Below are 13,160 nucleotides of genomic sequence, written 5' to 3'. Positions count from 1 at the left end.
ATCAATACCGTGGGCCTTTTACCCTGTGTGTGGGGTAAAAGGCCCCCTTTGCCCCCTCATACATTTATAAGAATTTTAAATAAAATAAACAACTTGAATGATTTATTTCCACACAAAATCTGTTGCTCCATTAATGTTCAATACAACGTATATATTTTCTCTGCAATTATACATTTTAGGCGCAGTGAGTAGCACATTTTTTCTTAAGGGGGGCCTTTAGCCCCATTGTATCCTATATATATATATAAACTTAACAACTACCTTACAGATGTTACTAAACCTAACATGTTACAAAAGATTATTTTGATAATCCTGAGAAGAAGAAAAAAAGAAAAGAAAAGTATCATGGTTTCCACAAAAATACACTGTTTTTAACATTGATAATGAAATGAATTCCTTCCTGAGCAGCAAGTCATCATATTAGACTGACACGTGACACTGAAGTCATAATGGCTGTCTCAGAAAATTAATTTTCAAATATCAACTTTAAAATATGTTAAAATAGAAAAATATAGTTAAAATTGCAATGATATTTTAGGTAACAGTCCCATTTGAAGTTCCAGTCATGTCTGATAACTGAATATGCTGGAGATTGTTTTTGCATGAGAGCATTTTCTTTTCTTGATTTTTTTTCTTGAAACTCTCCCAAACAACATGCGGTGTAGATGTGGGTTGATATTGATATTTTTTAAAGGTTTTCTGACCCTGAGACTCAACTAATTTCTGCAATTCTCCAGCTGTGGTCCTTGGAGAGTCTTTAGCCGCTCAAACTCTCCTTCTCACAGTGCATTAGGACGATATAGACACACGTCCTCTTCCAGACAGTTTCCTAACATTTATGTTGATTGGAAATTCTTAATTATTGCCCTGATGGTGAAATTGGGAATTTTCACTGCTTTAGCTCTTTCCTTAAAGCCACTTCACTAATTTGTGAAGCTCAATTATCTTTAACGCTAATAATCCAAATCAACAGGGCACGACAAGGTAAGGCTGGGACACACTGGGACACACAGGAACACAAGGAATGTAACGAGTAGACCAGACGAAAACTAACTGAACAAACAGGAACCAATATACACAAGCTAATTAACACACACAGTTGAACAGAATCATACTCAAACTAAAACAAGGACAGAAAAGAGACCATACAAAGACACAAGAGGGCGGGAAACATTCGACAGAGGACTGACATAACTCCCCCCTCCCGGGGGTGGGTGCTCTGGAAGACGGACAGACAGTTCGGGGCGCCATGGCGGTGCAGGCAGCTCAGGAGGCCATGGCTACCGCCGGAACTTTGCTCTCTCTGGGCTAGGCTTGGAATCTGAGGTCCTTTACTGGGCATGACGGAAGATCCACAGCCCTCCTTTGGCTGAATGTGGAGTCAGAGCCCTCACAGGGTTAACTAAGGAACTGCTTCCATTTTAGCGACAGGAGAGGCAGGCGGCTAGGGAATGGTCTCCGCAGCCATTACTAGATGAGTCGCCTGCCCCAGACGAGTCTCTATGGACAAGACAAAGCTGAATAAAACTGTTCCTGTGGACACAACAAGACTTTAAAATGACTCTGGTCAGGGGCTGGAGCCTGCACTGGACTCTGGTCAGGGGCTGGAGCCCGCACTGGACTCTTGGTCAGGACACTGTAGCGAACTTTGGAGCTGAAGTGAGCCATAGCCGGTGGGCTTGACATCAAAATATGCTTATCCACAGGCTATGGCGGAAGGACGAGCAGCGACTTCCATGCCGCGGGGGAAAACAAACAGGAACAAACAAAAACTTTCAAAAAACGGAAAACAAAACAGTGAAAAGGGGGCGACGCTTACTTTCGGTTAGGTCTGGTCTTCTGTCACGGTGCACACACACGAGGGAAGTGAGGAGCCGAGGATAAACTCAAAATACAGACTTTAATCCAAATCAACAGGGCACAACAAGGCAAGGCTGGGACACACAGGAACACAAGGAACGTAACGAGTAGACCAAACGAAAACTAATATACACAAGATAATTAACACACACAGTTGAACAGAATCATACTCAAACTAGACAGGAAAAAGACCATATAAGGACACAAGAGGGCAGGAAACACAGGACAGAGGACTGACAATCGCCCTGGAGTGCTCAAAATTGTGAATATGAATGGGAATATACTTCAGAGATATTTTACTCATAAGAATTTTTAGGGGTACCAATAATTGTGTCCAACGTGTATTTGAGAAAAACATTTGTTTCATAATGAGATTTTCCCCCATTTTCAATCGTTTTAGTTCAATGAAAGGTTAGATTTTTCAGTTGTTTTTTTTTTTTTTTTTTAAATAAAGATAATGGAATAATGCAGGTATATTTTCACAGCCTTTTTTTGGTCATATTTACCAAGGGTACCAACAATTCTGGCCACATGTGTATAAAGTTTGGATAAAAAAAAAAAAAAGAATTTCTCTTTTCAGGACAAATATAAATTATGGACAGAAACATGTATCAAATGTTTTTTCCCAATTTGTAGCAGTAAAACAACTACAGCTATGACCTGTTGACACAGACTTGTTCATATCAGTGTTTTGTTTTTTTTAATTAAAGAATATAAAACGAGCAAAAATTACAATACTGTATGAATACGTGTGCATGATGAAAAATACGTGCTTTTACATTTATTAGGGAAATCAGAAGAGAATAGAGTATATACAAGAATACTAATTTCACATCTTAAGAAAATATTTTATGTTTCATATGTTATGTATCTTATTTTCTTATTGCTCTTGAGAAATAGGTGAAAGTGGGGCAATACATCATATTGTTTCACTCTGCCGTTACATTTTTCATATTTACAACTCATTCCACAATCCCCTGAAGCAACAATAGTGCATTAATGGCTTATCAGTGACATCTATATGCTTGCCTATACCTGAAAGCTGTAGTAAACATGTCAGTGAAGGATATGACAAGCTGAATTGTGGCAATTAATTGGCACTCTGAAATGCTTTTTCCATAGAAGTCGACAACAAATAAATGTGGCTGTAAGCAAAGAAACCTGGTGTTTGAAAAAGCTGAGTCAGATGGATCTGCTTGATGTGTGCCCACCACCAAATATTTCACATCCTCCAATCAGGCGATATAGGGATTAGATATTTGGCACAAGGGTGTGCAACTTTGGATCATATGAACCAGAATAGGATTAGTAACTGGCTGACAACTTCTGAATCCAAAGCATCATGCGCTTTGAAGACATCTTAACCCTATAAAGCCAAATATATCATATTATTAGGCCTTTAACTTATTAACATGATCAAAACTTTGCTGACAAACATGTTGCACACAATATTCCACAGCCTTCTGTCACTGCATTGATAGTTTACAATAAGTAAAAGGACTTTTAGTATAATTGTAAAATTGTATAATTCAGCTCGTAGATTACAAGTCTTTTTACAGGTTTTTTTTTTTTTTTTTGAAGTAAATGTAAGAAAAACATTACATAATATTTCAAGATGAACATTTACTGGACTAAAGCAATTTAGGTTTACTTGATTATCCATACATCATTTAGTTTTAGGGAAAACATGGTAAAACGTCAAATATGAAACAATGCTTTGAGGATTTTTTTTTGTTTTTTTCTAAAAAAATCTAAATATTGAGAAAATCGCCTTTAAAGTTGTCCAAATGAAGTTCTTAGCACTGCATATTACTAATCAAAAATGAAGTTTTGATATATTTACGGTAATAAATTTACTAAATATCTTCATGGAACATGATCTTTACTTAATATCCTAATGATTTTTGGCATAAAAGAAAAATCGATAATTTTGACCCATACAATGTATTTTTGGCTATTGCTACAAATATACCCCAGCGACTTAGGACTGGTTTTGTGCTCCAGGGTCACAAATAGTCTGTTATACTGTTATAGATTTCATTGATTTACAAGATTTACATTCAAAATTTCATCTTACTTTCTGGCCATAAATATCAGCATCTGCAGCAAATTGCATATTCTTTTTCTGAGTTTGGGCCTTTGAGAAAAAAAAAACAACAACAAACTTTTAAAATGATTCTTATGTCCAAGAATGTAAAAAAAGAAGAAGAAAAAAAATGCAATTTAAATAAATAAATGATTAATTCAGTCTTTTATTTAATGTCAGGCTTTTTATTGAAATGAAGGCATGTTATTGACATGGAAAATTACTCCATATAATATACAGCACAGTCCCTAACTGCATTTGGTCTATTAATGTCTTATTAATATGAAATCTGTCTCTGTGCAGCAGTGTTGTAGTGACCGGTAGAGTAATGCTGACCTAGCAGCCGCATGCTACCTTCTTCCAAGCCAGACTCATTTCCTGCTTTGTGTATTCGAATCCTATTCTCTTTTATGAGAAAACTGAGCTGTGACACTCTGAAGTCCAAGCACAACAATCCCAGAGCTCAGCGGTGAGAGGGGAAGCCATAATCTCAGGTTTATATAGCAGAGTTTGAGGCTCAGCCATTAACTGATTAACAATGTTTCTTACTGGGGGGGGAAACACGAGGACCAGCGCACTTCTTTTTGCGTCACCGGAGAAACCTTCAGTAAAAGTCGACCGTTCAAACACAGCGGCTGCTCTTTTGGCACTCGAACCCGAACGCTTCGTAAAGGGGTGTCCTTGGTGCTTCCTTTTCATTGTGTTTGTACTGGCTCCTTTGCATCAAGCTGTGATTCATGGACAGCCACACATGGCAACATCACAATTGGGCATATAAAGATGTTTTATTGGCTTTCAGGAGCATAAAAACAATAACTGTTTATGATTGGTTTCAATTACGCTGACGTTTGATTCAGCAATTTATATATTCAGGCAGGATTTCAACAATTCCCTTGTCGAACGTGGTTGAGTGTTAGTTTGTATTGGGACCGTGGCTGCTTTGTTTAGCAGTGCAATTTCTGCATTGTGTAGAATATGATGTGTGTACAAGTTTTCTGTATGCATAGAATACATGCATTTGCCAGAACACTATGGGATACAGTAACCAGCAGAGTTTGTATAATGCACGGCACAAGAATTAAACGATTAAAAATAATCACATTATCTTCTTAGATAAACATGCTAAATCACACAAACAATAGAATAATACTATGTAAGACATTTAAAGTATATTATGTTTAATGTTAAAATGTGCCTTGTGGTAAAAGGACTTCAGCATACTTTTAAAAAGAGCACTTATAATGGAAATAGTATTCTTTAATATAATTTAGTGTGAACTGAATGTACTGTTTTCAGACATTTAATTACATTAAATTTCATAATTAGTTCTATTGTCTTTGAAATATGGTTAAAGTGGAAAAAAAATGAACTGACAAGCATTTATAGTAAAATAAAAATTGTTTAACGTAATTTCTATTGAAACATTTTTCAATGCTTTTAAATAACATTTGTAATAATGTTGCAATTTAGTACATTTAAAATATCAAATATAAATGTAATCTAATAACACACTACAGTTAAATTATAATCACGTTGCATGTGCTTTAGTATGTTAGTCAACACATCAAAATTAGTGTACTTTAAAACGTGATAAAAGATTGCTAATACAATTCTTTAAAGTGCTGCCATATTACAAAGGGCACTTTTTAAAAGTGTACCTAAGAACCGTGAAAGTGGACACTGCTTGCGTGGCTTTTTATTTCATGAATATTATCTACAGTTGTTGTTGTTTTAAATATACTTTTAATATTTGGAGTGCACATTCAAAACAATTAAGCACACTTCTTTTCACAAGGCATATTTCATAATGAGCACATACAGCGAGCAGATTTCCACTCAAGAGTATTTATTCCTCATGCATCCACTAGCAGGTGCTAACCTTGATTTCCACCCAAGATTTTAGTTCATGACAGGTCACGGTGACTTAAAATCCTCTGAGAACATCCCATGTTGATTCAATTCTGGAGAACAACAGTCCTTGGTAATCCATATCTGCACATAAACACCGAACAGAAAACGGCATTACACAAACATCCTCAGTGAGTCCTGCAGCTCATCATGTGATCAGTGATTGTCTGAATGTAATTGCCAATGTTTCTTTCTGCACAGATCACCAGCCGTGACCCTGACCGAGTGAAGCTTAAGTCCAGATGCTGACCGGAGGTGTATGGGGTCAAACTTACCTCAGCCTCACGGATAGCTGTTTATTTGGTGAAAGCTGCATTGCCCTACAATGTTTATTCAGCAGTAAAGTTTGGAGACCTTCTCAGTAAGTAGTGAGATGGGAAGAAAATCTCCATGATTTGAGAACAATTGAAGAAGAGAAACCAGACCTAGATCTCTATGAGGGCAGTGGAAAGACTAAAATAGGAAAAGATTACAACAGATGCATTTCACTAGACAGAAAAGCGGCTAAAAGGAGCAATTGAGGCTGAAACCAAGGACTGACCACATTAGTTATTAAATCCAGTTAGTATTGGGCAATGGTATAACGGTACGGACCAGTCAGACCCAAAAATATTGATGACAAAACAGTTTCAGTTCCTATTGAATTCCACTGAAATACAATAGAAGTGAATGGGAACCAGAACTGTTTGGTTATCACCATTATTCAAAACATCTTCATTTGTGTTTAGCAGCAGAAGAAAAAAAAATGCATACAGGTTTGGAATGACATGAGGGTAAATGATGCCAGAATTTATATTTCTGGGTCGACTATTCCTTTAAAAACAGTAAACAGACTTTTTTTTTTTTTTTTTTTACCTACCTGCTGCCTTTTTACATTCACATCGTCGGCTCAGAAAAGCCTGTATTTTGAACTGCTGTTATTGTTAACTTGAACTATAAAAATGATTTACATTAATTGAATTCAATCTGAAATGAAACAATTCTTCAATTAAAAAAAATAAATTTAGATTATTAGGAATGTTGCCTTGGCAACTAAACGCAAGTACTAAATTACTAAAACTGGAATAGAAATAAATGAAAGCTAAAAACAAAAAATTTAATTAAATGGCAAATCAAGATATTAAGAAATGCTGTAGTTTATAAATACTGAAAACTGCATGGAAAAAGAACACCAATTCAAGAAGCCTGGCTCTAGATAGAAATCTCTCAGGTTTCATAAAAATATTTTCATTTGTGATGAACCAAAGGTTTGGGACCAGGGTTATGATCATTCATTAATAATCCCAAACAACCTAAAACTTAACTAACCCTAATAAAAATGACAACAACAACAAAATTCCTGAAACTGGAAAATTAAATTTTTTATATGTATAAATAAAAATACTCTAATAAAAACTAATAGCATCTCAATAGGGGCTTTCGCACTGGAGGAACATTTTAAAGCAATTATTGTGTAAACAGTTTACATATTTTTAACACAAACATGGAAATGGTCATTTCTCTGTCCTCCATCCTCCAATTGTTGACGTAGTTGAATGTTGCGCTTAAATGACGTTGCCATTGGCCGGCTTACATCACTTCAGCATTCTTACTGGCGGAGCGAATGCAACTAAGAAAACAGCCCTAGGGTAAAATGTAGTTCTCACAGTTCCCATCACCACCCAGAGCAAAAGCCCCTAATGATACTAAAATAACATTGCTTGGAATGACGAGGGTCTTTTCATTTTTAAGTCATTCCTTTGAATTATATTCCACATATGAACACCTAAAAGGAAAAAGAGTCATTATTCCCTTGGCATTTCTAACAGCTCAGCAATACTTGACCAAGGAAGAAAAAAACACTTAGAATTTGGTGTTTTCAGTGAAACAGTACATTAAACACAATGTTCATTTCAACCCGAAGTCCCAACGCCTACCGTTTCACTGTGCCAGGATCCACACTGTAACATGGGCATTAGAAACAATTTGTCTGTTTTGAATATGCCGTTCTCCTTGGGCTGAGGCACATGTTTAAGATTCCTGCGCACTCCAGACTCAATGCCTGCAGTTTGTTTGAGTGCGCCGGATTTAGTGCCAACCCTGGACGGGGAAATTGGGAACTGCTCCATGTCAAATGCTAATTATGTGATGGTCAGCAGCACCAAGACAATTTATTGTTGTAAGAACTTGTAAAAGATCTCTAAACAGAATTCTTTTAAGGTCTGTTCAAGCAGCCAAGACAATCATGAAGTAATACTACATCATTATAAGACAATCAGAGGCCAACATATAACTGCGATGGTGGGGATTCAAGTTACAAAGCAATGTTTTTAAGGACCCCAACGAAATCAAAGACAAGGTTTTGTGGCTTTTAGTTTGTGTGTTAGATTTTAACTGAATTCTTTTTAACTATCCAAATCTAAATGAACAGCATATAGAGAATCACAATTTACACGTGGCACTGTTACTGGCCATTTCTATACCTACATACATACATATATGTGTGTGTGTGTGTGTGTGTGTGTGTGCACGCATATTCTATTTTCTTGCATAAATTAACTTTTATTCAGCAATGACATTAAACTGATAAAAAGTGACAAAAAAAACCTTTAAAACATTACAATAGATTTCTATTTCAAATAAATGTTCTTTTTAAACTTCTCTATTCATCCATTGCATCATGTTTTCAAAAAAATATTAAATATATAAATTTTAATAACTCCCGAGCAGCAAATCATTAGAAAGATTTCTGAAGGATCATGTGACACTGAAGACTGGAGTAACGATGCTGAAATCTCAGGTTCGCGTCACTGGAGCCAATTATACCGTAAAAAAAATTCAAATAGAAAACTTATTTTAAATAGTAAAAGTTTTCACAAAATTATGGTTTTGATTGCATTTTTGATTGTATAGCACAATTCTCAAAAACAAACAAAAATCTCAAAACTCCAAACATTTGAACAGGAGTGTGCATATTAAAATAAAATAATATTAATAAATATATAATCAACAGGTTTTGCTTTAAGTGCATGAGCCATTTATAAAAGTAACCACTTGGCTTGCAACATTATCTAATGCAGTGAACTTCATGTAGTGTTCGTGTTTCTTTTTTTTCGGAACTTTAAATATACAGATGTAACCTCGACCAAACAAAAGATCAGTGCCAGGACATGCATGGATATGCAATACATTCTGGCTTTGATCACCCAATCCAACTCTAGCTTGCAGCCCCTGTAACGAATCTTAAACTATATTATGAGATAAACAAAGAAAATACCACATTTGATTGCATGTTTAAAAGCAACGACCAAACCTGTATGGAGAAGCTCTTTTCCTACAAGTGATGAGACAGCCTTTACAAGACAAACAATGAGGCCACATAGCCCAGAAACTGCACACTGGACGAACAGGCAGCCAACTGAGCCACAAGTGCATGCAGAACGGCCAGACTGAGAACATAAGAACTATGGCAGAAATGTTGAAAAACACACAAAGGAAAGCACTTTTGAAATTCAACCTACTTGGGTTAGTTTACAATACATGCTAAGGAGGAATTGCAAGAATCGCTTTCTTTTTATTTCATGTTTGCTCGTGGTTACGCTGCACATTCCTCAAGAGAGGGGGCAACATGCGATGGAAAAGACTACATTGAACAGCCTCGTTTGAAAGGCTTTGGACTTGAATCTGCTATAGAAATAAAGCTTTGCCACAATTTATTGTTTATTTGAACAGCTGACAAAAGTAGAAGGCTGAAGGCCAAGGATGAGACACAGCATATAGTTTGTATTTAGCTCAATTTCCCAACGCATCAAGATCTCAGCAGACACAAGGGTTAGGAAGCACAAACCGAAAAGACAGACAGCATCTGAACTATACACCAGGACTTTCCCTGACCGACATACTCAAGGAAGAGAAAGAAACCACCTCAAAGAGTCGAACTAATACATGAAAACCAGATCTCCACCTTGAAACAGACAAAAGAAACAAACAAGACATAATGAGTGCATCAGATGTGACCAAATAGGCGTCAACACATTAAAACCAACAGTGGTGATTTTTCTAAAAGATGTTTCAGGTGACGAGTCAGCATGTCAACTGAAATCAGGTCAAGTTCTTGAATGGTGCATATGAAGACAAAGTTTGGGAGGTTGGGGGAAAAAAAACAAAAAACTTAATTTGTACATTTTATCTTCTAGCAATCATAAGCGGCATCAGTGTCTGTTTACATAGAAGTTCTGTATCCTTTGGTTTCACGTGGGGGATGCGTTCCTTGTGTCCTTCTGTAGATTCAAATAAACCAAATTCAAGAAGTTCAAAAGGGCACACGGTAAAGCATGACTTGGCAACTGTAATCAAGCAATTGAAAGGAAGAAAAACGACCCTTTATGTACTCAAAATCTAACATTTCAAATGACTGTAAATGAAATGACAATAAAAACTGGGATTACATGGATTCGAGGGAAGATTCCGACTGTGCTCGTGTTGCTGGGATAAAATAAGCTCATTCAGATGGATGTGAAATTCATGCTCTGCATTTCTAGAGTGGAAAGATGAGTTCACACCAGCCTAACCTGTGGTCAGAGGCAGGACTGTGTGAAGAGCTCAGCTCAAAGGATCTGTTCCTGGAAGCGACGTGTTGACTTTCTACAAAATCTCCAACAACACAAAGTGCGCGCATTTGTGAAGGGCAAAAATGCACGTATCGCTTGTGTAAAGATTGGATACATCGAGTGTAAAGACTGAAACATTCCCAAAAAGTTATTTGTCATTAGAGGTATATTCAGTAACAGGGTGATGAACAAGAATATGTGCAGAGTTTTCAAACACTCATCATTCAAACCACTTTTATTTAACAACTTAGCTCATTTGATGATGATTACTTCAGCTACCAACAAAGTTTGTAGTAATCTCAGCTCTGTTTAACAAGATTTTCCACCCAATTCAGTGCAGAAAATGCAAAAAGCCTGTCTATCCTTTCCGGGACTAGGAAAGTAGAGCAAAGTTACCGTGTTAGTCATTAAATAAAAAATAACTTTTCTTCATGTCAGTGATACTTTTATTATGTGGAATATTGAATTTAAATTACCAAAAAAAAAAAAAAAAATCCAAATGAAATAAGGTCAAGCATAGTACTTGTATAACTTTATTCATTGTTGTGCTTTAACCTTGGGTCATTTCCTTTCAAAATATATCAATTTAAACGGAACAGAAAATATGCGAATGGGGAATGAAGAAAAACTTTTTTTTTTTTTTTAAATGAACAAAATACAATCGGGTATAATATTGATGATGCAAGGTCTCTAAAACAGACGCAAACATGATTTGCTGTTTGTGCGCATCTGCGGTCGCACTTCAGGCTTCGTCAGGCAAAGCTGATCTCACCTCGTGCGACACAGCAAAATAACTGCAGTAAGAGACATTTCTTGCTACCCATTCTGAGATATTATCCTCAGAGCTGCACACAGAGCCTCAACATGTATATTACAGGCTGACTGCTCGGAGCGGGCTAACATACAGAATGAGATGCAGACCAGATGTATCTCAACACAGCTCCCTCTCCAAAGTTGGCAGGAGTGGCTCAGTTCTTGCTGCTCTACTGACATCAAAAGGCAGCCAGTGGACAGCGGATACACTTTACTCGTACGATACAGGAAAGGAACAAACAGAACTAATGAAAGATGGCGAGAGGGCACAAAAAATGAATGCGAGTCAATGTTCATGATGGAGTATCGGACATCTCTGGCATCTCACCAGCATGAACGTGTGAAAGTACACAAAAAGCCTAAAGAACAAGCACAACCCCCCCAGGGAGCTGATCAAGGTGACCGCCGCCAAGTTTCAGATTTTTGCATTTAATACTTTTAAAACTTAAATATCTGCAAGAAATGTGCTGACGACGCACATCTGCCTTTTTTAATCGTCCGGTTTTATATTTTAACGTGCACAAAGCTTTTGTAATCATTTATGTCCTAAAGCGCATTAAAATTGTAAGATAGTCATTCTAATCCTACACCCAAAAATCACACTGAAGGTCTCAAACCAAGAAGCCAATTTCAGGTTGGGTTTTTTTTTTTTTTTTCCTTGTTTTGCTTTTTACCATTTCAGCACACTGCAGCACCCTTTCTCCCACCCGCCATCTTTGTTTTTCCCATGACTCAAGTGTAATCTAGATCCGAAGCATCAGAGAAATGGGGGAGAGAAGAGGTTGTGGTGGTGTTGGTGGAGTTGGAGTGTCTCGCTTGGGGAGTCGACAAACTCCTACATTGAGATCTACACAAATTTTGGTAGCTTGCTGGTGTTGGGCCACTTTGATGCTCTAGTCAAGAATTTAACAGGCTCCACTTAACTGCTGCAAATTAGGCTGACATCATCTCTTGCTAAAAGGCAAAACACTTCATATTTTCTCCTATGCCATTTAAAAAAAGTAGAACAAAAACAAAAAAGAAAAAGAATGATTTTCTCCAGCAGTCCATCAGCCTCAACTGGTTTGAGTTCTTTCAGCCGGGATCCACTCTGGCAAGTCAAACGTGAGGCTGTGGACGTTTGCAGTGATTCAGGTCTGTCTCTCCAAACTGGAACGTTCTGCAGTGCTAACATTTCTCCCCTCAGCTTCTCCAGACCCACGCAGAGGGGGAAAACACTATTACAGGAAAGTCTTTAGATACGTCTGATGTCTTTTCCTCTTCCAAAAAAAGACAAAGAAAGAAAAAAAAAAAAAAAAGTTGGAAAAGCTGGCTCTCTGGAATAGCAGGGTTGAGGGGAAAAGGACAATCGTGAAGTTGGGCAGTGTTCCTGTTGAGACACATGGTTGTGTTTGTTTGTGTGTGTGTGTGTGTGTGTGTGTGTGTGTGTGTGTGTGTGTGTGTGTGTGTGAGAGAGAGAGAGAGAGAGAGAGATTGTGTGCGTGTCTGCATGTAAACGTGTGTTTAAATGTACGTGTGTGTATGTTTGTGTGTGTGAGAGGGAGAGGGAGAGGGAGAGGGAGAGGGAGAGGGAGAGGGAGTTTGTGTACACGAGTATGGTTTCTACAGCAGGTCCACACGACGGTAGTACAGCAGGTAGGCAGTGCGCTCTGCAGTCTGCTTCACCACCTGATGCTGATTGATGATCTTCACTGCCTGGTCATCAATACGCAGCCAGCCGTTCAGACCGATGTGGAAGACATCTGTAGTGTAGTGGCCACCCGTGGCACTGTTCCCATGGTGATAGACGACTGCGGGAAAACACAAAGGACTCAGCATGTACAAAACTCAAATTCACACCAATAGATTTTGCTGCCACTCCTATAGCATGCTAGATATTTCTTTGCAGTTGTGTGAAAATACAG

The 13,160-nt window shown here is 37.5% G+C and overlaps 1 protein-coding gene across 2 annotated transcripts in view; it reads right to left on the bottom strand.

The window, feature by feature from the left end:
* Positions 1-9,523: 9,523 nt before the first annotated feature.
* The window catches only part of usp10 (ubiquitin specific peptidase 10), a 31,778-nt gene continuing 28,141 nt past the window's right edge, over positions 9,524-13,160 (bottom strand). For both annotated transcript variants that reach the window (XM_058783077.1, XM_058783078.1), the window contains one exon: positions 9,524-13,046. In XM_058783077.1, coding sequence (XP_058639060.1) covers positions 12,859-13,046 — 188 coding nt within the window. In that variant the 3' untranslated portion in view covers positions 9,524-12,858. The remainder of the gene's footprint in view (positions 13,047-13,160) is intronic.

The sequence above is a fragment of the Onychostoma macrolepis genome, chromosome 07, assembly GCF_012432095.1.
Source record: "Onychostoma macrolepis isolate SWU-2019 chromosome 07, ASM1243209v1, whole genome shotgun sequence".
In the NCBI taxonomy this organism is placed as follows: Eukaryota; Metazoa; Chordata; class Actinopteri; order Cypriniformes; family Cyprinidae; genus Onychostoma; species Onychostoma macrolepis.
The sequence above is the reverse complement of the archived record's forward strand: the minus strand, read 5'-3'. Positions and strand labels throughout refer to the sequence as shown.